The 26,220-nt window shown below is 36.9% G+C and overlaps 1 protein-coding gene across 2 annotated transcripts in view; it reads left to right on the top strand.

Annotated features, from left to right (window-relative positions):
* Positions 1–26,220, top strand: part of PRCP (prolylcarboxypeptidase) — an 87,331-nt gene that overhangs the window by 39,721 nt on the left and 21,390 nt on the right. For both annotated transcript variants that reach the window (XM_074217004.1, XM_074217005.1), the window contains exons 3-8: positions 646–747; positions 4,312–4,493; positions 4,750–4,907; positions 9,612–9,784; positions 20,205–20,369; positions 20,568–20,755. In XM_074217004.1, coding sequence (XP_074073105.1) covers positions 646–747; positions 4,312–4,493; positions 4,750–4,907; positions 9,612–9,784; positions 20,205–20,369; positions 20,568–20,755 — 968 coding nt within the window. The remainder of the gene's footprint in view (positions 1–645; positions 748–4,311; positions 4,494–4,749; positions 4,908–9,611; positions 9,785–20,204; positions 20,370–20,567; positions 20,756–26,220) is intronic.

Raw genomic sequence — 26,220 nt, 5'->3', positions numbered from 1 at the left:
AGAATATATTTGGAGATATTGGGTTAAACTCACCCAGATGGATTGAATTACTCTAATAGTTATTTCAATAAAAAAGGGGGGATCTTAAGCTTCATTAAGGCACATAAACATATTAAAGCATAAATTAAATTTGCCTTTTCTCTTTTAGTTTGAAGTACCCATAGTGGATGTTTTAAAATTTTCCAATTAATTAGGTCCACATTCCTAACTGAGGACTTTATGCTCATTTTTTAAGATTTCTATAACACTTCAAATATAGCTTAATATCTATACTCCCTTTCCTTTTGGTTTATAAAGATCTATGAAAGTGGGAAATATCCTCAGCATTCTCAATGATTCCTTGAAGCATCTAGTAATATTCATACCTGTATCTTTTAGTTATACTGATCATTTTGTTGTGGCTCAAAAGCATAAGCTGAGATAATTGGCAGATTGTTGTAATTTTAAATTCTCACATGATGAAATTAGTGATCAAAAGTGAGGCACAGGTTTTATTTATCTGTAGAACAGACATAAACCAAGAACTTCTCAGAGTGCTTAAAGAATTACATTTTCAAAATTGCTGTTTTTAGGTATGTTTTACATGTCTTTAGCTTTTTTTCTTAGAACTAACTGTTATCTTGTGCATTTATAAACTATTTCTAGGGTTTCATGTGGGATGTGGCTGAGGAGCTGAAAGCCATGTTGGTGTTTGCTGAACATCGCTACTATGGAGAGTCCTTACCTTTTGGTAACTTGTCATTCAGTGTAAGTGTATGTTTGTTTATTATTTTTTATTAAACAGGGGAAACTGTTTAACACAGCTCAGGAGACCCAGTTTCTTGTCCCAGTTTTGACATTAATAGTGTTTTGGGGTGGGGTGGGATGGGAACTTTCCCTACTGTTTATATTACATAACATTTCCATCCTGTCTGCCTTCCAGAAGAGGTAGATTAGTTCCTCATCAATCCAGTGGCTTCATTTGGCTGTAATTCAAATATTACATTCCTGACCCTCAGCAACGGGGCTATTCTGTGTTCAGATCTGCTCATTCTGGTCCAGGCTAGCTTCATTCAGTTTGCAAAAAGATTAGATAATTGAAGCATCTTTGTATTACAATACACATAAAAATCATTATTTACTGATTTGAAATAACATCGTCGCTATTATTTGTTGACTTACAAAACCATTTGATTGATAGAAAGCTGATGGACCTTAAAAACAATTTAGGAAACCATGTGGTCATTTTGGATTAAAAAAAGCTCTATGTATCATATACTTAGAGAAGATGCTCTATTACCAAAATTACATGATTTTATAAAAAAAAAAACCTGTGTATGTTTTCATTAGAGGTGATCCTCCTTTGTCATTCATATAACCATCAAATTTGTGATATTAGCAAAATGAGGGAAGTTGTATAATATCTTATTAGAATTAGGAAATGGATTTTAATCAGCTGTAAGTTTCCATTAAGCCAGAACAGTAGTATTTGGAGGTCCAGAAATCAGGCCACAATGAGGATTTAAGAAGAGTAAGTAGAAGGGAACTAAGTAAATAAATAGGTAATATAAAAGGGATAGGAAACAATGAAGTACAGGAATATACCTACTGATTTGGGAAAGTGGCACAAAGGACAGATATCCTGGAAAAATGATAACAGCAAAAGAATGAAGAAAAGTAGAAGGAAAATAACCCCAAAACTTGTGAAGAAACTCCATATAGTAGAAGTCAAACAAGAAGGTTGGAATGAAATTATCACCTATATTGCTAAATATATGATCATGAAATTGTAAAGTAGGGGTTCTTAACTTGAAGTCTATGAACTTACTTAATAATTTTATAGTTATTTCAACTTCACTGTTTTCCTTTATTATCCTATATGTTTTATTTTGTGCATTTAAAAACATGATTCTGAGAAAGGGTCAATTGACTTCACCAAACTGACAAAGGGATTCATGACACAAAAAAGGTTAAGAAGCTCTATTTTGCTTGCCCTCCCTATCTCTCTGGTTACCCAAGTTGTGCAGCAGGTAATTTACATGTATCTGACCCAGATGTTTTCTTGACCTCGACCTCTTTTTTGGAATTATCCTCTCCTTTTGGTAGTTACTAAGGACATTTAGCAACCCTTAGAAATTGATCAAGATCCCAAGCTTGTTCCATGAGGATATGCTTGATTCTATGAAAATGAAAGATTCTCTCTCATGTTTTTTTTTAAATTTTCTTTAATTTATTTACACATTACTAAAATATTCTTGTTTAAAAGTAAACATAATACCCCCTCCCCCCCCCAAAATATAAAACCTCTGAGAAATAAAGTGAAAGAAAGAGAAAAAAATGTTTTTCAGTCTGTGTTCTAATTCCATCATCTCTGTCATGGGTGGATTACATTCTTTATCATAAATCCATCATAAATTTTATCATACTTCATAAATCCATATTTTTCCACAGTTGCTGTTGCTGATTGTGATTTCCTCCATCCATTCTTCCCCACTACCATCTATTATATTTTCTCTCTCCATTCACTCTGTCCCTCTTCTAAAATGTGCTGTGGGGCAACTGAGTGATGTAGCGGTCTCTGTCTCGTGTTGATCAATCCAGTAAGGGTTTAATAATTGATTTGGTCTTATTAAAATTATTATGCACAGTCATTTTAAAAGATAGATGGTGTTTGATATACCTTTAGGAATGTAAAAAAATTATTGAGACATTTATTGAGACATTTATTCAATTATTTTGTTCAATGTTCTCTTGAAGAAAGTATGAAATATGAATATGAAAACATGCCAATAGTTAATGAATTGATGTGAGTATTCTTTTACAGTGGTATAGATTGCAAACTGATCAAATCTTTTTGTCCTCTTTACATTTTTTACTTTCTTCTAAGAGATCCATAGTGGATCTATCTAGTCTGTTAGAAACTTTCTTAAGGTATTTTTAATGTGAAAAGATGAACTATTTTGCAGATGTAGTAATTAGATAGCTATAGTAATCTCTCAGTCATAATGGACTTTGTAGCTCCTGGGGTTCTAGCACATAGCCTTTGGTGAGACAGTAAGTATTTCAGTCCTTGGCATTGTGCTAAGTACACATAAAAGCAGGAAAAAAAGAGACCCCCTCTTTTATACCTTCAAGGAGCTTTCATTCTAATGGGGCTGAAAAGGATAAGTGGAAAGAACTGAAAGTATTCAGTTAGGGCCTTGTAAAGAAAGCCCAGTGGAGAATCAATATAGCTTTCTGGCGAACAATAAAGACTTAGTGGGATGGTTGATGTATCCTAACTAAAATAGCTTTTCTAGGAAGAACCAGCTCATCAAAGGGAGAGGCATCTCTTCAATAGATATTTGATGCTCGATTGCTTATTTGTACTAACATGGTAGTTTGGGAAAATTTTCTAGTATTATATGACAAGTTTATTTTTATCTAATATTCTAGAATATTTCTTTGGAATTTAATTTATCTATAACTATATGAAGCTTTCTTTCTCTTTATGAAAAATCTTGGATATTTAGTCCTCGTGCAGTTTTAAACTTGATTTTTGATATGATGAATGTGATTTGTAATCTTTTTAGTAATAGTAAAATTTATTTTCCTAGCTTAAATCAGTTTCAATCCTCAGTAAATAATATTGGTTAAACACCTGCTGTGGATCAGACATTGTGCTAAATAAGCAGTAGCGATACAAAGACAGATCCCTGCCCTCAAGGAATTCTCAGTTTAATGGGGGGAAGATAACAGGCCATCAATTGATGTTCTATGTTTCTGATAAATTGGAGCTAATCCATGGGGGAAGTGCCAGAATTTGGGTGTGGGCCGGTTGGGAAAAGCCTTTTGACTTTATCATTTGAATATCCATTTTTTTCCCATTTCTCAGAATCTGTTAAGAATATGTTTTGAGGGCGCAGTGGATAGAGCATCCGCCCTGGAGTCAGGAGCACCTGAGTTAAAATTCGGCCTCAGACACTTAATAATTACCTAGCTGTGTAGCCTTGGGAAAGCCACTTAACCCCATTGCCTTGGAAAAAGCCTAAACAACAAACAAACAAACAAAAAAGACTTAGTAACACTAAAGTGTAGCTGAAGCTTAATGTTAGCAAACATGTTATGTCTAAGTATCACCTATATTGTGCCATTTTATTATTCTAAAGTACTTTAGCAATAATAATTGTTTAATTAAGGATACTAATTGTATTGATCAGATACATTGAATTGTTTGCGCAAAGTTCTAAGTGTAATATTTAACTAATTCTATGTTTCTTATTTAGATTTAAATTGTACTTTATTTGCTCTTACCAATGCCATTCATAGCCCTATTTGTAATTTGTTTTTTAGGATTCCAAGCACTTGAATTATTTGACATCAGAGCAGGCTCTGGCTGACTTTGCAGTTTTAATTAAATACTTGAAAAAAACAATCCCAGGTGCTAAAGATAGTCCTGTTATTGCTATAGGAGGCTCATATGGAGGGATGCTTGCTGCCTGGTTCAGAATGAAATATCCTCATATAGTGATTGGGTGAGTGCAAACAGTTGAATAGTGGTACATCTTAAAGATTTTAAATTCAAATCTACAGATATATTTTACATTAAAAATTGTTCATTCTAAAAGATTGTAAGGTTTAGGTTCCTCTAATGAATATTTTTTCCTTATTTAATCATTTGTCCTACCTTGTCTGACAATTTAAAATTAGAATTCAATGAATTAATCTTTTTTCTGTTTTTTCTCCTCTTCTCCCTATCCCCCTTCCCTCTTTTTCCTTAAAATTTTTCAGCGCTCTTGCAGCCTCTGCTCCCATCTGGCAATTTATGGATTTGGTCCCTTGTGGAAAATTTTTTGAAATTGTTACCAATGATTTCAAAAAAAGTGGTTCTAAGTGTTCAGAAACTGTCCAGGGTTCCTGGAAAGCAATTGATAGACTGTCATCCACAGGTAAGAAGGTAAAATTGATTTTCCAAGTCAAATAGAAGATTTTTTTTAAGTGGTCCAAATCATTTTTCACTGATTTTTATTCAGAACCAGATGTTTAATCTGAAAAAAGGTTTTGAATTATAGAGTGATGTTTCATGTGTTTGTTTTTTTCCAGGATCATTAATGGATACTTTTCTAGTTCTGAAATTCCCTGCTAACATTAAGCATGACTGTCTGATTGACAGAGATGGCAAAGAGCCCCATATGAAACAGGTTTAGTTTCAATTCAACAGATCTTATTAATATCTTTCTATGTTCAAGATACTATGATTAACAATGAATAAGAATTCAGTTCTTATTGTCAAGGACACAATTTAGTAGGGAAGTTGTCATATTTTTCCCCCCAAAACTTCAAACATGTAATTTCAACAATTTTGGATAGTCTTATTACCAATGGAGATTAAAATCTGCTTTCCTCCTCTATCTTCTCTCCCTTTCCCAAACTCTCATTTCTGTACTCACCTTACTAGATAGTCTAAATAAGTTGCCATGATCTCTCCAAAATTCATCTAATGGCTTACTTTCTGATGATGACATTTTAAAAGTGGAACTAAGCTGGACCTTTTACTGCATTTGTGTTTGAAACCTTTCTAGACTGTCTTATTGAGGATATGCTCTGTGGGGCATAGTCTTCAAGAACCAGGATCACCTCTATTCCACCATGAAGCATTGGAGTAAGATATACAAAAAAAATACACAAAGGAAGAAAATTATGGACAGTGGGGGGGGGGAGGAAGAGTAGGAATCAGAGAAAACTCTAAGGAACAAGTGATATTTGAATTGGGTCATAAATGATAGGTAGGATTTTAAAAATTAAGGATGGGATAAGACATTCTAGATAGAGTAGATTGTGAGCTCCTTCTGGATAGGGACTATCTTTTACCTGATTTTGCATCTTCAGTGCCTAACACAATTGACATTAGACATTAAGCAAACAGGATATGCTTATGGTTTATTGAATCATTGACTGATTGAAAATATCAGTAAGAAGGGGTTTTTCATGGTACAATATCATTAGGGTATTCAATAGAGAATGAATCATGAAACTGAGATGTTAATAGCTTTTCCTTAAATTACTCTGGCAGCAGTGCAAGAATAGATTGGAATAAGGACTAACTTGGTCAAGAATATTGATTAGAAGGCTAATGCATTAGTCTAGGTGAGAGCTAATGAAGACCTGAATTAAGAGTGTAGCAGTGGGAATAAAAGGAAAAGATGAATGTGAGAAAGATTTGGAAATTAGTCAATTAATGACTAATTGAATATGTTGTAGGGTCAAGGGAGAGGCAAGAGAAGAAGATAACTGATATTTTTAGTTGACTAGGAGAATGATGCTGCCAATAGGAAAGATAATAACAATAACAATGATAGGGGAAGTGAAGATCTTTATATAGCCAAAAGATAAAGTCAGTAGAGAGGAATTATTGTAATAGCCTAGAGGTGGGTCTGCCTGCCTCAAGTCTATCTTTACTCCAGTCTATCCTCTATTCAACCACTAGAGTGATTTTCCTAAATTGCAAGTCAGATCTTGTTACTCCAATGAACTCCAGAGGCTTCCTGTTACTTCCAGGAGCAAATGTAAAATGCTGTTTAGCATTCAGAGGCTTCATAACTCAGCTTACTCCCTGACTCATACCCTTCAATCCAGTGACACAGGTTTTCTGGCTGTTCCATGAATAAGACACTCCATTTCTTGGTCCTGGATGTTCTCTGTGGCAGACCCTCATGCCTGGAATCCTCTCCCTCCTTTGCTATGTATGACTCAATGACCTCCCTGGCTTCTTAAAGTCCCAAGTAAAATCACACAGTGCCTTTAAAAATCTTTTTTCCTGTTTATCTTATATTTATAGTTTGCTTTGCATGTTTTTTATTTGCAAGTTATTTCCCTCATTAGATTGTGAGTTCTTGAGGGCAGGAACTATCTTTTACCCCTTTTTGTGTTTTCAGTGATAAACACAGTGACACTGAACATTAAACAAACAGGAGATGCTTATTGTTTATTGACTCATTGACTAATTGAAAAGGTCAGAAAGAAGGGGTTTTTCATACTGCAATGTCATTGGTGTATATGAGATCAAATATGAGGTCATTGAAGGACATGAGAGCAAGGAAATGGCAGAAGTATTACTACTCCTTCCTCTGTGATAGTAGGGAGACGGGGAAGAGAATGAATGGAGATATGTAGAAAATTTCTGTGGGAATGAGGACTGCATGGTGATGGGTTGAAAGAAAGGAAGGCAAAGGAACTTGTATTGGGTAGCCTTATCTGAAGTTGCTAGGCAGTATAGTAGACAGAAAGCTAAGCCTGGAGTCAGAAAGACCTGAGTACAGATCTAGCCTAAGTGACCCTGGGCAAGTCCTTTAGCTTCTGTCTACATCAGTTTCTTCAATTGTAAAAAGCTGTGAGGATCAAATGAGCTACCATTTATGAAATGTTTAACATAATCTCTGGCTCATTAGCAGGTACTAGCTGTTAATAGTAAATCTTTGTTCTCCTCTCCTCTAAAGTAGAAAGAAGTGATAGGGGAAGGGATGATATTGGTGCTTTGAGAATTGTAGAAAATGTTTGAACAGTCACTCATCAGTTAGTAAAGTTAGCTCCTTAGAGCTCAGGGTAGGTATATTATGTCTTGTATCATAAATGAATACACCAGTGCATTGAAAACAGTTGGTTAGGTAGCAGGAATGTGTAATTGGGGCTAATCAGAAGTGTTTTATAACTTCTCCCCCAAAACCCCCTTGTACCTGAGCATTATTGGGGAGAGAACTGGTGGAGTGTACCTAGGGTCAGGATTTGGCAAGGATGGGTGCTATGGTAAAAGGGATGAAAGATTTTAGGATATTGATAAAATAATAGTTGAATTGGCTATGAATTTAAGATGAGTTGGGAAATAGCAAGCTGGTGGGATCAAGAGAATGAAAGTTATGATGAAGCTAAATAGCTGGTTCAATAGGAGTAGGAATTTCAAATTTCATATTTGTGGAAGTGAGAAGTTTTGAGTAATGATAAATGTCCAAGGTGTGGAGTTAAGAAGGTAGAGAAACCATAAGCACAAAATGTTGGAAGTCATCAAGGATGATGGTAGGTAGGAGTTAATATAGAAAAAGAGAAATGCTGAAGTTATTGAGGAAGATAGAGAATGTACTTGGCATCAATAGATGCATAGATAAAACATAGAGTAAGGACTTATCTGGGTACCAAACACTATGCAAAGTGCTGGTGATAAAAATACAACAAGCAGGACAGTCCCTGCCTTCAATATCCTTATATTCTTTAACAAGGAGAAGGCAACACAGACAAGGGATCTGGAAATTTGAGGAGTGAAGATACAAGTGTGGCATGGTTTGGAAAAGGGACCATCAGGTAGTGCGGTGGCAAAACTGGGCAAAAACTCACCTTTTGTACTCCAGGGAGGCTCTTGGAGCACCACCACTCTGGTGGTGGTGGTGGTGGTGGGGAAAGGGGCGGAGAGCTGGAGGTGATGGCTAGAGTGCAGAGGATATAATTTGGAAAGGGTAGCTGGGAATAATGATGATGATGATGATGATGATAACAAAATACTAACAAAGATGAGGAAAAGGTGATTTATAGGATTTTAAAAAATTATAAAAGCACATATCCTCATTTCCTAAACCTATTTAATCTTAAAAAGGAGCATAATTTAGCTTATTTATATGCTTTGATAATAATATTCATAAACACTTAAACCTCTGAATTAATTTCCTGTTAGGCAGGAAGACAAGCTTAAGTTTTATACATACACATACATTAATGTTAACAGATATAAATGTATATAAAATTAAATACAGTGTGGTTTGGGAGGGAGAGCTCTAGTGGTAAAAGGGATAAGAAAAAAGATGTTTCCAGAAGAGGATGTTGACTGAGCTGCATCTTAAAGAGAGACACTCTATGTGAGGTAAGAAGTAAGGGACTGGGAAAGTGTTCCAGAGGCATGTCAGAAAGCCAGTGAAAAGACGTAGAGAAGAGATGGAAGATTTGTGCAAGGAACAGAGAGAACACCAATTTGGTGAGGCTGGAAAGATAGGTTGGAGCCAAATTGTGTAGGCTTAAAATGTCAAATGGAAGTGTTTACATTTTGTCCTAGAGGCAATGGGAAGCCACGAGATTTAGTCAAGTAGGGGACTTACGTGATTACTTTGGTGACAGAACTGTGCTTACTTTGGTGACAGAGTGTAGGATGGACTGGGGGCTGCTGAGAGGGAAGAAACTTGATATTGGGATCAATGAAGGAAGCTGATGCAATAAGTGATAAGTGATGAGACCTTGAACTAATGCTTTGTGAGTAGACATAAGGGGAAAGATGTGAGAGGTAGAGGAGATAGAAAAAATATCAAGTTGGGTGAGGAATAGTGAAGATCTCAGGATAATGACAAGTTTATGAATCTCAAATATACAAAGTAGAGAAAGAGGAGAGACTAGTATTAACTATTATAACTTAAGCTATTATAACTTCAAGCTAAAGTTAGACTTTCAGGCACACTCTATAACTTCAGTCCTTTGTAGCTTTGAGATTGTAATTCTTTATATTATCTGAGGTAGCATTTATCATGAAGTATTGTGAAATGAATTGCCATTTTTTCAGATATTTCTGATGACTAGTATATACCAAATGAAATTTCAAATTATCCTGTTCTTTTCCATAGGTGAAGGTTTAAAGTGGATTTCTGAAGCATTTCATCTGTGCAATCCATTAAGAAGCCAAACAGATGTAATCATATTGAAATCATGGCTAGCTGAAACATGGGTGAATCTGGCAATGGTGGATTACCCATATAGTTCAGACTTTTTAATGCCTTTGCCTGCTTGGCCTATTAAGGTAACATAAATTTGTTCTTGAATCATTCTTTTTTTCTCACTAAATTTTAGTCATAACTAAAATAACCTTTTAAAATTATATATATATATACATATATATGTATAAATTGGCATAGTTTGCACAACAGAATTGATCTTGAGATGGGTGGATTCAAATAACTGTGCAGACTACAATCTAATGGTGGTTACTGATGGTCAGATTAATCAACAAAGAGATCTTGTAAATATGATTTAGTCTCCTCTACCTCTCACATGAAACTATGTCTTGCATACAGCTGGAAGCAGTGGTGGCACATGTTCAGAGGGTACTTGGGGATCAGGCCATGCCAGTTTGAACAGACATAGCACTGACTGACACCACTGGCAGAATTTGTGAGGGAGGCCCCAGTAAAGCTGTTGGTAACCCATAGCACTATTAGCAAAGACCCTAGACAAAAAGCTCTTAAATCATTCTTAAGAATACTTTTGTGTTTAATTTACATCTCTCTGTCATATTAGCTTAGAAAACATTTTATTGAAGAAGAACCTTTAAGTTGATGTTTTTACTCTATAAAATTTATTGCTTTTATAAAGTCAACAAATAAGAAACAGTGAGATCTTGTATTTTCTGCATCCTTTGAATTAATTGTGCGCTGGTAAATATGTACTGTATTGTGGTAATATCATTTGAAAAAAAATCTTCTTGTTTTCTTTTTAATGTCCTCATTAAGGATTCCCTTTATGGGAGAGTATGATTTGTTCTAAGCAAAACTTTGTAGATGAATTAGTTATTGATGTTCTCTCAATTGCCTTTATTTTTTTGATAGAGATATTTTTTCATGACTTTGTCATATTACCCTTTATTTTTCATATACTTTGTAAATCAATCTATGAATACCCTCAGGATTGTGTAACCTGCAACCCAGATCTCTTCTGTATGTACATTATCTATTCCTAATGGTTTCTTTTTCTTTTTTCCCCCAACTTTGTTTTCTTTATTATTACTTATACCTCCTGTATTGTGTCCAGGGCAAAGGAAATGGTAATCATGCTGCATTCTATCCAGGTTTAATTACATTACATTAATTACTGTTCAGTTCTTTCAGTCCATTTTAGAAAGAATATAGGCATTTTTTTGAGCATCCTTACCAGGATGAGGGGAGAAGGGGCCTTGGCATGTAAGGATTGATTGGTGGAACTTGGAGTGTGTAATGGGGAGAAGAGAAGACTTTTGGATACAGTTGAGGGTTTAGAAGGTGGGATGGAAAGTATGATAGTAATCTTCAAAAAATCTTGAAGGGTTATCATTCCTGGAAGAGGGATTAAACATTTCTTTTTTTGTAAGGCAGTGGGGTTAAGTGGCTTGCCCAAGGCCACACAGCTAGGTAATTATTATGTGTCTGAGGTCATATTTGAACTCAGGTCCTCCTGACTCCAGGGCTGGTGCTCTATTCACTGTGCCACCTAGCTACCCTGATTAAACTTTTTATGCTTGTTCACTGAGGGCAAAAATAGGAGGGATAGGTGCAAATAGTAGAGAAGCAGATTAAAGCTTAAAGTAAAGCAAACTTTCCCCACAAAATGGAACTGTTCCACATTGTAATGGATTGCATCAAGGGTAAATGGATTTTCCTTCTAGCAAGAGGATTCCTGCTTTCTGTTTTAGACTTCATGGCCTTTGAAGTTGATCGCTTCTACCTCTAAGAGGTTGATTTGTGAAAGGAACAACTATTCAACTTGTTTTAGAATCAATGTTTCTTAAATCTGAAAAACAGAATTACCAGTGAGTTTTGGGTGTAAAAGAAGTTTTTTCCTTGAGGGAGATCTGAGATCAAAATAACAAAGGGAAAATATCCAACCTAGCTAGTTTTTTTTTTCCCCATAGTAAAATATTTCTCTGTACAAAACAGTTAAGTGGATAGATCATTGGAATTGAGAGGTAGACCAGTTTTTAGTACCCATTCATTATAACACACTATAATGGGTGGGTCATTTTAAATTCTCTCCCTTAGTTTTCCCGTCTATAAAACCAAGAGTATTACTTGGACTTCTCTGTCCTAATGGGAATTATATAATGTGTGTTCAATACTTAGGAACTGTTATAATGCATACCCAAGATACTGTTATTTTTTTTAAACTAAAACTTAGCAGACTCTTATTTTAGTAGTTCAGTTTCATGATGTGCTATGTAAGAGACTGTAGTCTACTGACTTTATTTTCCCCAGATTTTGTAATCTGTGTAATTAAGTATTAATTTTTTTAAAAATTAGAAATTTAAAAAATATTTATTATAAATAAAAGGATAATCTGTTGCTCTCAGAAGCCTCTTATCACTGCCAATCTAGTATATTCTAAACATTTTACTTTTTTCCCCTCAGCTAATAGTACTCTTGCTGATGTTAAATTTTTTCAAGGTCATAAAATTTTATTTCCTGCTTTTCTATATATGTTTCTGCTTTTTTCCCCTTTTGATCAGATCCAGCTTTCATTATTTTCATTTTGGTTCATTTTCACTAGCTTTATCCTAACCTTTCAAAGTTGAAGAAATTCATGAGGGATTGAACAAAAATACATGATATACTTCATTCTTGTATTCATGTATGGAAATATTTCTTACTTCTATATATTTTCAATTTTATTTCAGCATTGTTGTCCTGATTTTCAAAAAAATTCAAATACCTGCTCCCCCCACCCCAACTTTCTAGTTTTGGACCGCTTTCTCTCAACTCTTCATTCCATTTCTCCATTCCTGACCTTCTTTCTGTTGTTCTCCTATTCCGCTAAGCCCTGGAACACTAGCCAGTTGGTAACTGTTTTTTTTCACTTGGATAGTTCCATTTATTTAGAACTCCTCCTCCCTCTGATCCACTTCCTCCTTTTTAAGGGGTTGACAAACAGCTATCTTTTTTGATTTGTCACTTGAACCAAGAATTTCAAAGTGGCATAATTACAGATGACATATTTAAATATCTATGAAGTACAGGGGAATTCATATTCTAGATATCATGTTCTTGGAATCTTCATTGGTTAGTATTCAAATTTAATTTTCCATTTCAAGTAACATTCTTTTGTTTATTTTGTACATTTTTGTATGTATAGATGGGTTCAATTTCCTTTTCTTTATTGTTAAGAAAAGTTGTAGCATTCATGAAAAAATAATCATGGATTGGGATGATGGATTAAAAATAAAATGAGAGGAGAGAATAGGAACACCCCTGTCATTTGATTGTTCTATCAACATAAACACTTTCAATACTGAACCTCTTGTCAGGCTAAATAGCAGCTTAAGGGACACTGTACAGATTTTATTCCCTCTGTATTTTTTCTTAGGGAATTGCTCATGAAACCTTTTAGCTTAGTGTTCTGAGCATACAGAGAGATAAAGTGGAATAATAAGACACAAAATGGAAAATCTCTTCCGCTTGTCCTGGTGTTTTATAACATATGCGACCTCTCTGGGTGGTTTAAGCAGTTTAGGTGCATTCTATGAAAAGGGAGCTTTTAATGACAAAACTAATGTGATTATCTGAGTGAGAGTGAAGGGTATTGAGGACTAAGGGAAAGAAAATCTGTTACAATGACTGAATGTATCTACTTAATCTTTTCTGTAATGTGGATGGACCATACTCTCTGAGAAGAAATTAGCCTTTTATTTTTTTTAGTTATCTTCTTTCCTTCTCTTATTTCTAAATCTCTCTTTCCTTGCCCCTTTATCTTATTCAAATACTCATTCTCAGATGTAAGACCCCTGGAAGTTTTAAGAAGAATTATTATTCTTGCTTTCTATGGTGTGTATGGGAATTAGGATAGAAGCCTATATATTTGTGGGCAAGGGAATATGTATTTATTAAATACCTAATACACGTAAGGCAGCATTGTATAAAGCACTGTACAAATATCATCTCTTTTGATATTTAGATGTAAAGTTGACTAGGTTGCATCCCAAGTTTAGAATTTTCCTTTAATCTTTTAGTTTCTCATATGATCAGGAGGTTAATAAAATACTCTTTTGAACACTCTTTTTTTTAAAGTGGCAGCAAAATTTATTTTGATTCTTTTTTTCTTTTTTCTTTTTTCTTTAATATTTATTCTCATTTTGTACAAATAATTCTTTTAACATTAATAAAATATTCTTAAGAGTAAATGAAATACCCCCTCCTCCCATAAATATAGACTTCCTTGAGTGATAAAGTAAAAGGGAGAGAAAAAAATTAAAATTGAAAAAAATAATAGTAATAATTGTAGGTATGGCCAGGTGGTTCAATGGATGGAGCACCAGCCCTGGAGCCGTGAGCACCTGAGCCCACATCTGTCCCTGTACACCCAACAATCACCCAGCCATGTAACATGCAAACCACTCGAACCCCACTGCCCTGCAAAAACCAAAAAAAAAAAAAAAAAAAGAAAAAAGGAAACAAAAGACCCAAAATAAAATAAAATAGTAAAAATAGTAGGGGTGGCTGGGTGGTGGGCAGAGCATTGGCCCTTGAGCCAGGAGCACCCGGGTCCAAATCTGGCCTCAGACACCCAGCGATCACCCTGCTATGCGGCCCCAGGCAGGCCCCCCAGCCCCATTTGCCCTGCACCCCCCAAAAATAATAATAATAATAATAAAAAATGTGCTTGAGTCTTTGTTCCAATACCAACAACTCTGTTGTGGGTGGATCACATTCTTTATGATAAGTCCATTGTAAAAGTTACTTCCATATTTTTCCACTGTTGCCATTGCTGATCTCAACTCCCTCTTTTTGTAATTTCTCCACTACCATGTACTATATTTTCTCTCTCCTTTCACTCTGACTCTGCTGTAGGGTTGCTGAGTGGCACAGCAGACAGATCCCTGGTCCTGGGGCCAAGAAACCCTGAGCCCCCATACCACCCCTTAGGCCCAGCATCCACCTGGCCCTATGGTCCTGGACAGGCCATCCAATCCCAGCCCCTTGCAAGAAGTTAAAAAGAAAATGTGTTATATCTGACCACTCTCCCCCCATGGTCCCTCCTCTCCTCCATCACTCACATCCCCCCCTTCCCTCTGTCCCCCCTCTCTCCTTCTTACTCCAGATGCCCATTGAGTATATATATGCTATTTCCTCTCCTAACCACCTCTGATGAGAGTGAAGATTCCCTCATTGCCCCTTGCCTTCCTCCCTTCCATATCATTTCAGTAGCTCATTGTAATAAAGAAAAATCTTATTATATGAAATATCTTGGCCTATTCCCCCTCTCCTTTTTCTTTCTCCCATTACATTTCCCTTTTTTCTATTGACTCCATTTTTACACCATATTTTATCTTCAAATTCAGCTTTCTCTTGTGCTTCAACTATAAAAGCTCCTTCTACCTGCTCTATTAACTGAGAAGGTTCATATGAGCATTATCAGTGTCGTTTTTCTATGCAGGAATACATGCAGTTCATCCTCATTAAGTCCCTCATATTTTCTCTTCTCCTCCATTCTCCATGCTTCACCCGAGTCCTGTATCTTAAGATCAAACCTTCTGTTCAGCTCTGGCCATTCCAAAAGGAACATTTGAAATTCCCCTGGTTCATTGAAAGTCCATCTTTTTCCCTGGAAGAGGACAACATTCAGCCTTGCTGGATAGTTGATTCTTGGCTGCATTCTAAGCTCTCTTGCCTTCCGGTATATTATATTCCAAGCCCTACAAGCTTCCAATGTAGTTGCTGCTAAGTCCTGTGTGATCCTGACTGCAGCTCCACGATATTTGAACCGTGTCCTTCTGGCTGCTTGTAATATTTTCTCTTTGACTTGGGAGTTCTGGAACTTGGCTATAATATTCCTAGGGGTTGGTTTTTTGGGATCTCTTTCTCAGAGAGATTGGTAGGTTCTCTCCATTTCTATTTTGCCTTCTGCTTCTAGGATATCAGGGCAATTTTCCTGTAGTAATTCTTTGAAAATGATGTCAAGGTTCTTTTCCTGATCATGACTTTCAGGTATTCCAATAATTTTAAATTATCTTTCCTAAGTCTGTTTTCCATATCAGTTGTTTTTTCAATGAGATATTTCACATTTTCTTCTAATTTTTCATTTTTTTGGTTTTGAAGTATTGATTCCTGATTTCTGGTAAATTCATCAATCTCCCTGAATTCTATTCTTTGTCTGAAGGATTTGTTCTCCTCAGAGAGTTTTCTTATCTCTTTTTCCATCTGGCCAATTTTGCTTTTTAAAGTATTCTCCTCCATAACTTTTTGAACTGTTTTTATCCATTTGACCTAAGCTGGTTTTTAGCATGCTATTTTCTTCATCATTTTTTTGGATTTCCTTGACTAGGCTGCTGACTTCATTTTCTTTGTTTTCCTGCATCTCTCTCCTTTCTTTTTCCAGTTTTTCTTCCAACTCCCTCATTTGATTTTCAAAGTCTTTTTTGAGCTCTGTCATAGCCTGAGCCCAAATTTCTGTTTTTCTTGGAGTCTTTAGATGCAGGAACTTGTGCTTCCTCATCTTCAGACTGAGTATTTTGATCCTTCTTGGGCTCATGCGCAAAATATTTCTCAATGGTCTTCCTCTTATTTCTCTGCTTTCTCATTTTCCCAGCCTGAGCCTGGTTTTGGGGTGCTTCCTGAGCTTTTGGGACACTTCCACAAGGGTCTCAGTGTGGGAGGCTCTCTCCTCTCTCCTGGTCTGTGAATGACCATATGCACCCCCCTCTGCCATGGGGCTGAGGTGGGGGGGGCCCTGCTGTTCTATGGGGAGGGGCCTAGACTGCGATCAGGATCTGAATGTGGTCAGAGCCCCAGAATCCTGTTCCAGGGGCAGAGCTTGGCAGTCTCTCTTCACTCCCCTCCCTAGGTTCAATGGGCTCATGTCCTGGGGGCTCCTGCTTACCGGCTCTGCCTGCTTCTGTTCCTGGATCTGGGCTGCGGAAAGACCAGGCTGCTGGCTGTGTGCCCTGAAGGCTGAGTTTCACATGCTCTCTCTGGCAGAGGTCCCCCGCCGTTCCCCCAATTTGTGCTCGGTGCTCCCTGGGGTGTAGCTCAGGAGACTCCCCTGCTGCTGTGAGCCCCGGCTCCCAGCGCCCTGGGGCTGCCTCCGGGAGGCTGAAGTTCTCCCTGGCAGGCCGCCCCTCTGGCTGGCCTTCCCTCTGACCTGGGGAGCAGAGCCTTTCTGCTCTTTTCTAGGTTGGTTACCTTGAGTAGGAGAAGTGCCTCACTGGGTCCCTCTGTGGGTTCTGTCTCTCGAAAGTTTAGTTAGAGTCCTTAGCTTATGAGTTTTATGAGAGAGCGCCTAAGACAAGATCGTTCTTGTCACCATCTTGACTCCACCCCCCCATTTTGATCTTGAACATTCTTCTTAGTTCTGTCTTCTTAACTGTGGAAACAAGGAGCACTCATGTAAAGTATTTGGAAAACCTTAAACAGCTATAGAATGCTAAATGGTGGTAAAGTTATTTGTAAAAGGAAGGTAAAAAATCAATTGAAGTCCAGCCATTTCAGATGTTGATAACTGAAGCTTTTAGTATACCCTTCTCTACCTTGCAGTGACCCATTATGGTCTAAGACATAGTCTCCCCTATTTAAATGTTTGCCCAGTGATGATATTCTGATACTTGGAATCTTTCCTTATTGGATGTGGGTATTCCCTCTACCAGTACAAATTGTGGCTAGATGGCGCAGTGGATAGAGCACTGGCCTTGGAATCAGGAGGATGGGAATTCAAATCCAGTCCCTGACACTTACTAGCTGACCTTGGACAAGTTACTTATCCCTGATTGCCTCACATCCAGGGCCATCTCCAGTTGCCCTGAATCATATCTGGCCACTGGACCCAGATGGCTCTGGAGGAGAAGTGAGACAGGTGACTGAACACTACATTGCCTTACTCATATCCAGTTCATGTGCTTGTCATGGCAACACCTCCCTGATTCCGTGGTCTTCTTTGAAAATTCTGAAGGACAAACATTATTATTATTACAGATTGCTATAGTTTTGTCATACTGTTTGGTTCTTGCCCCCAACTTTCTATACATTATCCATGAAGTATCTAAGTAACACATTTTGGAGACCTTAGCTCAGCTTCTTTTATATTTTTTATGTTTGAAGTTAAATTATCAGTTTTATTTTATAACCCATTGAAGCATATTAGCATGAAGGTATCTTGTATTATTCTCAATATTCTTTTCAATTATTCTTTTAAAAAATTGATGCTTTAAAAAAGTATACTTTCTAGCAAGCTTAGAACTCAAAGTAAAATACTTGCCTTAAAAATGATGCAATAAGCAGTAGGTTTTACTTTCTACATTTCATTTCTGTTGGTTAATGGAAAAGAAGGATGTGATCTTTAATTTGAATTATTTGATATCCATATGATCCATTAAGTTTGTTCTGATTATTGTCACTATTTAGTGTAGTTTTCATTTATATTATTGTGGTTATGTTGTATATTCTCTTAGTCTTGCTTTCTCTACACAGCATCACTTCATGTAATTCTTCCCAAGATTCTTTGCTTTCTTCATATTTATTATTTCTTACATCATGATATATCACATTTTGATCAAATAGCTATTCTTCAATCATTGGACACATAATGAAATTTTTTTAAACAAACGTTGTTTTATTTATTGCGCCTGGATCTGTCTTACGTTGTTACTTTCATTAACTAACTTGTGGCATAAATCCACTAGTGGGATTTCTGGGTCAATGATCTTGACAATTTTTTCATTTTTTTTCATAATTTCAAATTGTCTTCCAAAATGATTTGGGCAAATCCATAACCCTCCATTCTCAGCACTCATCTTCCACAACTTCTCCAATATTGATCTTTTTTTTCTTATTCTTTTACCATCTCTGCCAATTTGAATCTAAAAATTATACTTCTGGCTTATTTTAATTTCTATTTCTCAGATTATTAGTGATTTTGAACCATTTCAGGTGTTTATTAGTATGTTTTCCTTCTTTTGATAACTGTTCATATTTGCTAACCACTTACTATCTATTTGGTAGCATAGATTTGTATTATTTCTCTATAGATCTTAGAAATTAAACTTTTATCATAGATACTTAATTTTTCCATAATTTTTCTCTTTCTTCATCCATAGGTTTGTTTGGACAAAAGCTTTTATATTTTATGTAAATCATGTAAAATCATCTCTTATTTTCTCCATCCTGCAGGTTGAATATGAATTTTTTCCTATTCAGAGTTGTGAATGATATAATTTTCCATTTTTCTTTATTTTTTGTTGGTTTTTATTAAATTAAATTTTATTTAAACTTAACTAAATTTAAAAATAATTTAAATTATTTTTTAAATTATATGTTCCCAAATCAGACTTGCCCTTGCAAAACAGTTGAAAGTGGATTTCTCTTTTCCCTTCTTCTTTAGACAAAATTTTTTTTTTTTGGTAATTTAGAGTATCATTACAATTTCCTTTTTTTTAAAATTTAAGACACTGGGGTTAAGTGACTTGCTCAAGGTCACACATTATTAAGTGTCTGAGTCTGGATTTGAACTCAGGTACTCCTTATTCCAGGACTGGTGCTCTATTCACTGTGCAACCTAACTGTCCCTCCCTTCTTCTTTACCATGCTTTGCTATCACTTATTTCACTTTACAAAAAAGTTATTCCCAATCAGCTGACATATTGAGAAAGAGTTGAGAAACAAATTCATGTTGAGATCGTTAAAGCTTATTGCTTAATGTATTATCCTTTCCATTAATATCTTAATAGCTGTAATATTTGCTCTATGACCTTTATATCTTTTGTTTTTGCCTCACACTGATTTTCAAATATATTGGAGTCAATTTCTAGTTATAACCTTCTTCTCCCTTCCTTTCCTGGAGAGTTCTCTCTCATAACTGGGAATTAAAAAAAAGGAGAGAAAACTACAGTGTAGGAAAACTAATCAATGTTCAATTAAATCTGACAGAATAGTTAGTATTTCACACTCATTTTCCTCCACCAAAAAAAGAGAGAGATGTAATTTCTCTTTTTTATGGGCCAAACATGATTATTTAAATCATGCAGCATTTCATTGCATTATTCAGTTTCATTGTATCTTTTATACTGTCATAGTAATTTTGTATATTATTTTCCTACTTCTGTTTACTTCATTTTTCATTGGCTCATATAAATTTATCTCTGCTTCTGTGCATTCTTCAGATTTTTTTCTTACCTTTAATGAAAGAATTTCAGGCATTCAGGTAGGGGAAGTAGTTGTGGGGAAATGGCCATTTTATTGTTTCTTAAGTCATAGCTAGTAGACTCCTCCTTATATGTAAAGTTAATTTTAGGGCTACTTACCAGTGAAAATGGAAGTTGAACTTCATTTATTTAAGTAGTCTTAGCATTGTAGAGTAATAATATTTTCTCGTCAACAAAAAATACTATGGAATTAATGACAGGTTTTCCATATAGTTCAACACAATTCAATTTTTTATTCATATTCTTTCTGTTTGTTGATATTCTCCTTTTTATCTCTTAAAAACAATAGGAGGTATGCAAATATTTGACAGATCCCAGTGCATCAGATAAAGTAATGGTACAGAATATTTTCCAAGCAGTGAGTGTCTATTACAATTATTCTGGACAAGCAAACTGCCTGAATACCTCACAAACAGCAACAAGCAATCTTGGGATCCAGGGTTGGAGCTATCAGGTAAAGACGTGGAATTCTCTAATAAAAAGGCATTCTTTAAATAATAGCTGCTATTAATTGTCAAATAAAGGAATTATAAGCTATGTTAATAACTTCATTTCATGGCTTCTGACTTTTACTTGATAGATGTTTGCAAGCAAAACCAAAGATAGTGATTTGGATATAGGAGATGTAATTTCTTTTGTCTTTGCTTTTCAGGCTTGTACAGAAATGGTAATGCCCATTTGTACCACTGGTATCAATGATATGTTTGAGCCTCAGGCTTGGGACTTTGCTGCATATTCTGACCAGTGTTTCCAAGAATGGGGTATAAGACCTAGACCTTCATGGATTCCAACTGTGTTTGGTGGTAAAAACATCAGTTCGCATAGTAACATTATCTTCAGGTCAGTATCTTTATGAACTGCAAAAACATGTTGGTATACTGATGATGATGATGTTGATCCATCATTCTTAGTTTGGTTTTTTTCCCTCCTCCAGATCCATCTGAGTGTAGGGGCCAGATATGAGTCAGGACAACTAGAGATGACCCCGGATATGAGGCAGTCAGGGTTAAGTGACTTACTCAAGGTCACACAGCTAGTAAGTGTTAAATATCTGTGAGGCTGGATTTGAGCTCAGGTTCTCCTGATTCCACGACTCTATCCACTGAACCACCTAGCTGCCCCTATTGGTGTTAATAAAGACATTAGTAAAACAACCAAGAAAATATGACTTGCAAAATGCTATTGAGCTGTGTAGTTTAGATTAGAAATCTTAGTCATCTTTTCCTTGAGAGATAGAAGTGGAGAATAAATATTTTTTTTACTTATTTGCAAAGACAGTTTTATAAGTCAAACAGCATGTCACATCAAATTGAATCATCACAGTTTTTTTTTAGTTTTTGTAAGGCAGTGGGATTAAGTGACTTGCCCAAGGACACAGCTAGGTAATTATTAAGTGTCTGAGGTCAGATCTGAACTCAGTCCTCCTGACTTCAGGCTGGTGTTCCATCCACTGTACCACCTAGCTACCTCCACCACCCCCAGTTTGTCTTAAGAAGCTAAGTATTTGGGATGTGTTTGTCAAAGTTAATCAAGTGAAATGTATATGTGAGTACAATATGTTGTGAATTTGGAATTTCTAAATGTTGCCTGGAACACTAGGTTTTCCATTATAAAGAAATAGTTAATAGAAATATTTTTCCCCACACACTTAGAGCCTGTGGCCTCCGGTGAACTTCCTTGTCTTTGTAAAGGATACACTAAGAAGGACACACACAGACCCTCCAATTCAGGGCATTTGTTCAAATTGCAAATCATTTCTTTTAGAAACTTTTTTAAACAAAAGTCAAAATTAGCTGTTGGATCGTAGCAAATCGCCAAGTCTTTTAAAAGTGAGAAGTACTGGCTTGAATTGGAGGATTACTCTGGGGCTTTCGGACTGAGGCATTGGCTAGCTTTGCTAAAGAGCTACTGTCTTCTTTTGCTCTAGTTGTTACTAGCTCAGCAGGATATCAGCCCTAAACTAAAAATTGCGTCACATTGATGGAAAACTAACAACTCCATCTTGTTGAATTTCTTTAAATTGAGTTACTTGTCTTCATTTTAATTCTGCAAAACTGTACTGTACAACCCAGCTTTATAAAGTGACGGTTGAGCAAATAAACATGTTTTAGAGTATTTAAGAGGTCTATGTCAGATTAGGGTGTTTGTAAGTAGAAAAGCCTGAAAGCAATCAAATGAATAGAAAAAAGAAATAAGTGCTTAACACAAGACTGAGACTCAAAGCTCATCTTTGTCCTTTGAGAGGCTGACACTTAATTACCATCTTGTACTTTAGGAACCTACTTCACCATGGTATCTGTCTGGTGGTTGTTTTTTCCCATTAACTAGTCTTAAAGTGATTGTGTAGCATTTTAATTACAGTTGAATGTCACACATATTTAACCAAAGTTCTTTTAAGGGGAGATGCAAAGATGTAAAATACTTGGTTCTTGTCTTCAAGAAATTGACAGTCAATCAGGTTAACACTTCCAATTCCTTCTCAAGGATCTTTGTGGTGAATTTGAGTTTTATATTTGATTTGTTCCTATTAAAAGGGAATCATAGTTGGATTGAAGTTGAATCCTAGGTCTGTGTTTGATAGTTTCATGTAGGAAGAGCTATAGATCATCTCATTCCTTTTTAGTGTAAATACTAATGGTGATGGTTGGTTGGTTCTTGTCATTCATTATTGAAGAAAATCAAAATAACATCACTATGTTTGAAACAAATTACAGTGTGTTTCACTGTGGCTGATCAGACCAGTATGAGCTCAGAATGCCCTACCACAGACTGGGCACAAATGGCCCATGCACTTGGGGTGGGTACTCTAAACTTACAGATGTCATGTTTCCTTTGAGCTGCTTCAATTCTGCCTTCCTCATAGAGCGCAGCATCCTCATTGATGCTAGGAAGTCCTGTGCCAGTGTCTCCCAAGCTGTGCAATCAATTCTAACATTCTTCAATGAGACCTTCAGGATGTCTCAGTATCACTTCTTCTGACCCCCTTGTAAGCATTTACCCTGTGTGATTTCCCTATAAAATGTTTTGTTTTTTTTTTTTTGGCAAGCAAAGGTCTTTCATAACAATGTGTACAGTCCATCATGGGTTGCACTCTCTGTTGCAATGTTGGAATGCTAGGCAGTTTAGTTTGAGAAAGGACCTACCTCAGTGTCTGGTAATTTCTTTTGTTAGGTGATCTTCAGAATCTTCCTAAGACAATTTAAATAGAAACAATTCATTTTCCTGACATGGAGCTGGTAGACTGTCTGGGTTTCCCAGGCATAGAGCAATGAGATCAGCACATCATCTCTGTAGATCTTCAATTTGGTGTCAGTCTAATACCTCTTCTCTCCCACACTTTCTTTTGGAGCCTCCCAAATACTGAGCTAACTCTGGCAAGGAATGTGTCAATCTCACTGTCAATGTGTACTTCCTTGAAAGAACACCGCCGAGGTAAGTGAACTTGTCCAAAAGTACTCACAACTTCTCCATTTGCTATAATCAATGGTTCCGATATAGATGATGTAGTATTGGTTGATGGAGCACCTGGGTTTTCTTGGCGTTAATTATTGGACCAAAATGAACACATGCAGCAGAGAATCGATCCATACTTTGTTGCATCCCAGCTTCAGAAGCTGCATAGAGGGCACAATCATCTCCAAACCGAAGATCATGCACCAACACTTCCTCCACCTTGGTCTTGGCTTGTAACCTTTTTAAGTTGAAGAATTTGCCATCAGTGTGGTAGTTGACCTTGAGGTCATGTTCATCCTCAGTGAAGGTGTTTGTTTGATAACATGATTGAAAACATCATGCTAAACATCATGCTAAAAAAGTATGGGAGCAAAGACATATCCTTGTTTCACTCCATTAGTGACTGGGAAATCTTAAGAGTATTGTCTGTTATCCAGAACCTTGGCATGCATGCTGTCATGAGATTGATGTACAATACTGATGAACTTCTCTAGGCAATCAAATTTTGACATAATTTTCCATAAGCCATCGTGATGACAGTAACAGAGGCCTTGGTCAGATCTACAAATGTTGTATACAGACCTCTGTTCTGTTCCTGGTGTTTTTCCTGGAGTTGTTGGGCAGCAAATAACATATGGATTGTTCTTCTACCCTTTTCTGAAGCCATATTGGCTCTCAGGGAGGTGACCATCTTCCAGGTGAAGGATCAGCCTATTGAGAAAGACTCTGGCAAGAATCTTACCAACAATGACTAAAAGAGAAATACTCCTGTGATTGTCAGAGGGCAACTGATTCCCTTTTCCTTTATAGAGATGGGCAGTGGAGGTATTTTTGAATTCTTGGAGAATTACCTCTTCATGCCATATAACCTGAAAAATTTCAGTCAGCTTTTGGATGAGCAATGGACCTTGTAGATCTCAAGTGGAATTGAATCAGCACCAGGTGCTTTGCCCCTTGAAAGGAGCCTAATGGTATTCAAAACCTCTTCTTTTAGTTGAAACTTCAGCTAGGGACTGATTGACTGCAACTTGAGGTAAATGGTCAATGGCTTCTGCATTGATTGATAATGGTATATTAAGATACTTGGGGGGGGGCAAAGCCAAGATGGCAACAAGAGAGGATCCCCTCTTAGGCGCTCTATCAGAAAACTTATAAACTAAGGACTCTAACTAAATTTTCAAGAGACAGAACCCACAGAGAGACCCAGTGAGGCAGTTCTGCTACTCAAGGTAACCTAAAAAAGAGCAGAAAGGCTCTGCTCCCCTGGGTTGGAGGGGCAGCCGCCAGAGGGGTGGCCCACCAGAGTGCAAGAACTTCAGCCTCCTGGAGGCAGCCCCAGGGCACTGGGAGCTGCGGCTCACAGCAGCAGGGGGAGTTTCCTGACCTATGCCCCAGGGTGCACCGGGCAAAATTTGGGGGAACAGCAGGGGACCTCTGTCAGAGTGAGCATGTGAAGCCCAGCCCTCAGGGCACACAACAAGCAGTGGCTGGGGCAGCCCAGATCCAGAATAGAAAGCAGAAGCCGGTAAGCACGAGTCCCCAGGGCATTACCACACTGAGCCAAGGGAGGGAGCAGAGAGAGACTGCCCAGCTCTATCCTGTGTCCCTGGAACAGGACGCTGGGGTTCTGACCACATTCAGATACTGATCACAGTCTAGGCCCCCCCCCCCCAATAGAACAGCAGGGCTACCCCCCTACTGCAGCCCTGTGGCAGAGGGGGGCGCTTATGGTCATTCACAGACCAGGAGGGAGAACAGAACCTCACACACTGAGATCCTTGTAGGGGGTGTCCCAAAAGCTCAGGAAGCACCCCGAAATTAGGCTCAGGCTGGGAAAATGAGTAAGCAGAGAAAAAAGAGGAACACTATTGACAAATACTTTGCCTGTGAGCCCAAAAAGGATCAAAACACTCAGTCTAAAGATAAAGAGGCACAAGCTCCTGCATCTAAAGACTCCAAGAAAAAACAGAAATTGGGCTCAGGCTATGACAGAGCTCAAAAAAAGGCTTTGAAAATCAAATGAGGGAGTTAGAAGAAAAACTGGGAAAAGAAATGAGAGAGATGCAGGAAAAACATGAAAATGAAGTCAGCAGCCTAGTCAAGGAAATCCAAAAAAATGCTGAAGAAAATAGCATGCTAAAAACCAGCTTAGGTCAAATGGGTAAAACAGTTCAAAAGTTAATGAGGAGAAGAATGCTTTAAAAAGCAGAACTGGCCAGATGGAAAAGGAGATAAGAAAGCTCTCTGAGGAAAACAAATCCTTCAGACAAAGAATAAAACTCAGGGAGATTGCTGAATTTATGAGAAATCAGGACTCAATACCTCAAAACCAAAAGAATGAAAAATTAGAAGAAAAGTGAAATATCTCATTGAAAAAACAACTGATATGGAAAACAGACTTAGGAAAGATAATTTAAAAATTATTGGAATACCTGAAAGCCATGATCAGGAAAAGAGCCTTGACATCATTTTCAAAGAATTACTACAAGAAAATTGCCCTGATATCCTAGAAGCAGAGGGCAAAATAGAAATGGAGAGAATCCACTGATCTCTCTGAGAAAGAGATCCAAAAGAAACAACCCCCAGGAATATTATAGCCAAGTTCCAGAACTCCCAAGTCAAAGAGAAAATATTACAAGCAGCCAGAAGAACACAATTCACATACCATGGAGCTGCAATCAGGATCTCACAGGGCTTAGCAGCAACTACATTAAAAGCTCATAAAGCTTGGAATATAATATACTGGAAGGCAAAAGAGCTTAGAATGCAACTGAGAATCAACTACCCAGCAAAACTGAATGTCCTCTTTCAGGGAAAAAGATGGACTTTCAGTGAGCCAGGGGAATTTCAAA

Source organism: Macrotis lagotis, chromosome 1 (genome assembly GCF_037893015.1).
Source record: "Macrotis lagotis isolate mMagLag1 chromosome 1, bilby.v1.9.chrom.fasta, whole genome shotgun sequence".
NCBI classification, from domain to species: Eukaryota; Metazoa; Chordata; class Mammalia; order Peramelemorphia; family Peramelidae; genus Macrotis; species Macrotis lagotis.
The sequence above is the reverse complement of the archived record's forward strand: the minus strand, read 5'-3'. Positions and strand labels throughout refer to the sequence as shown.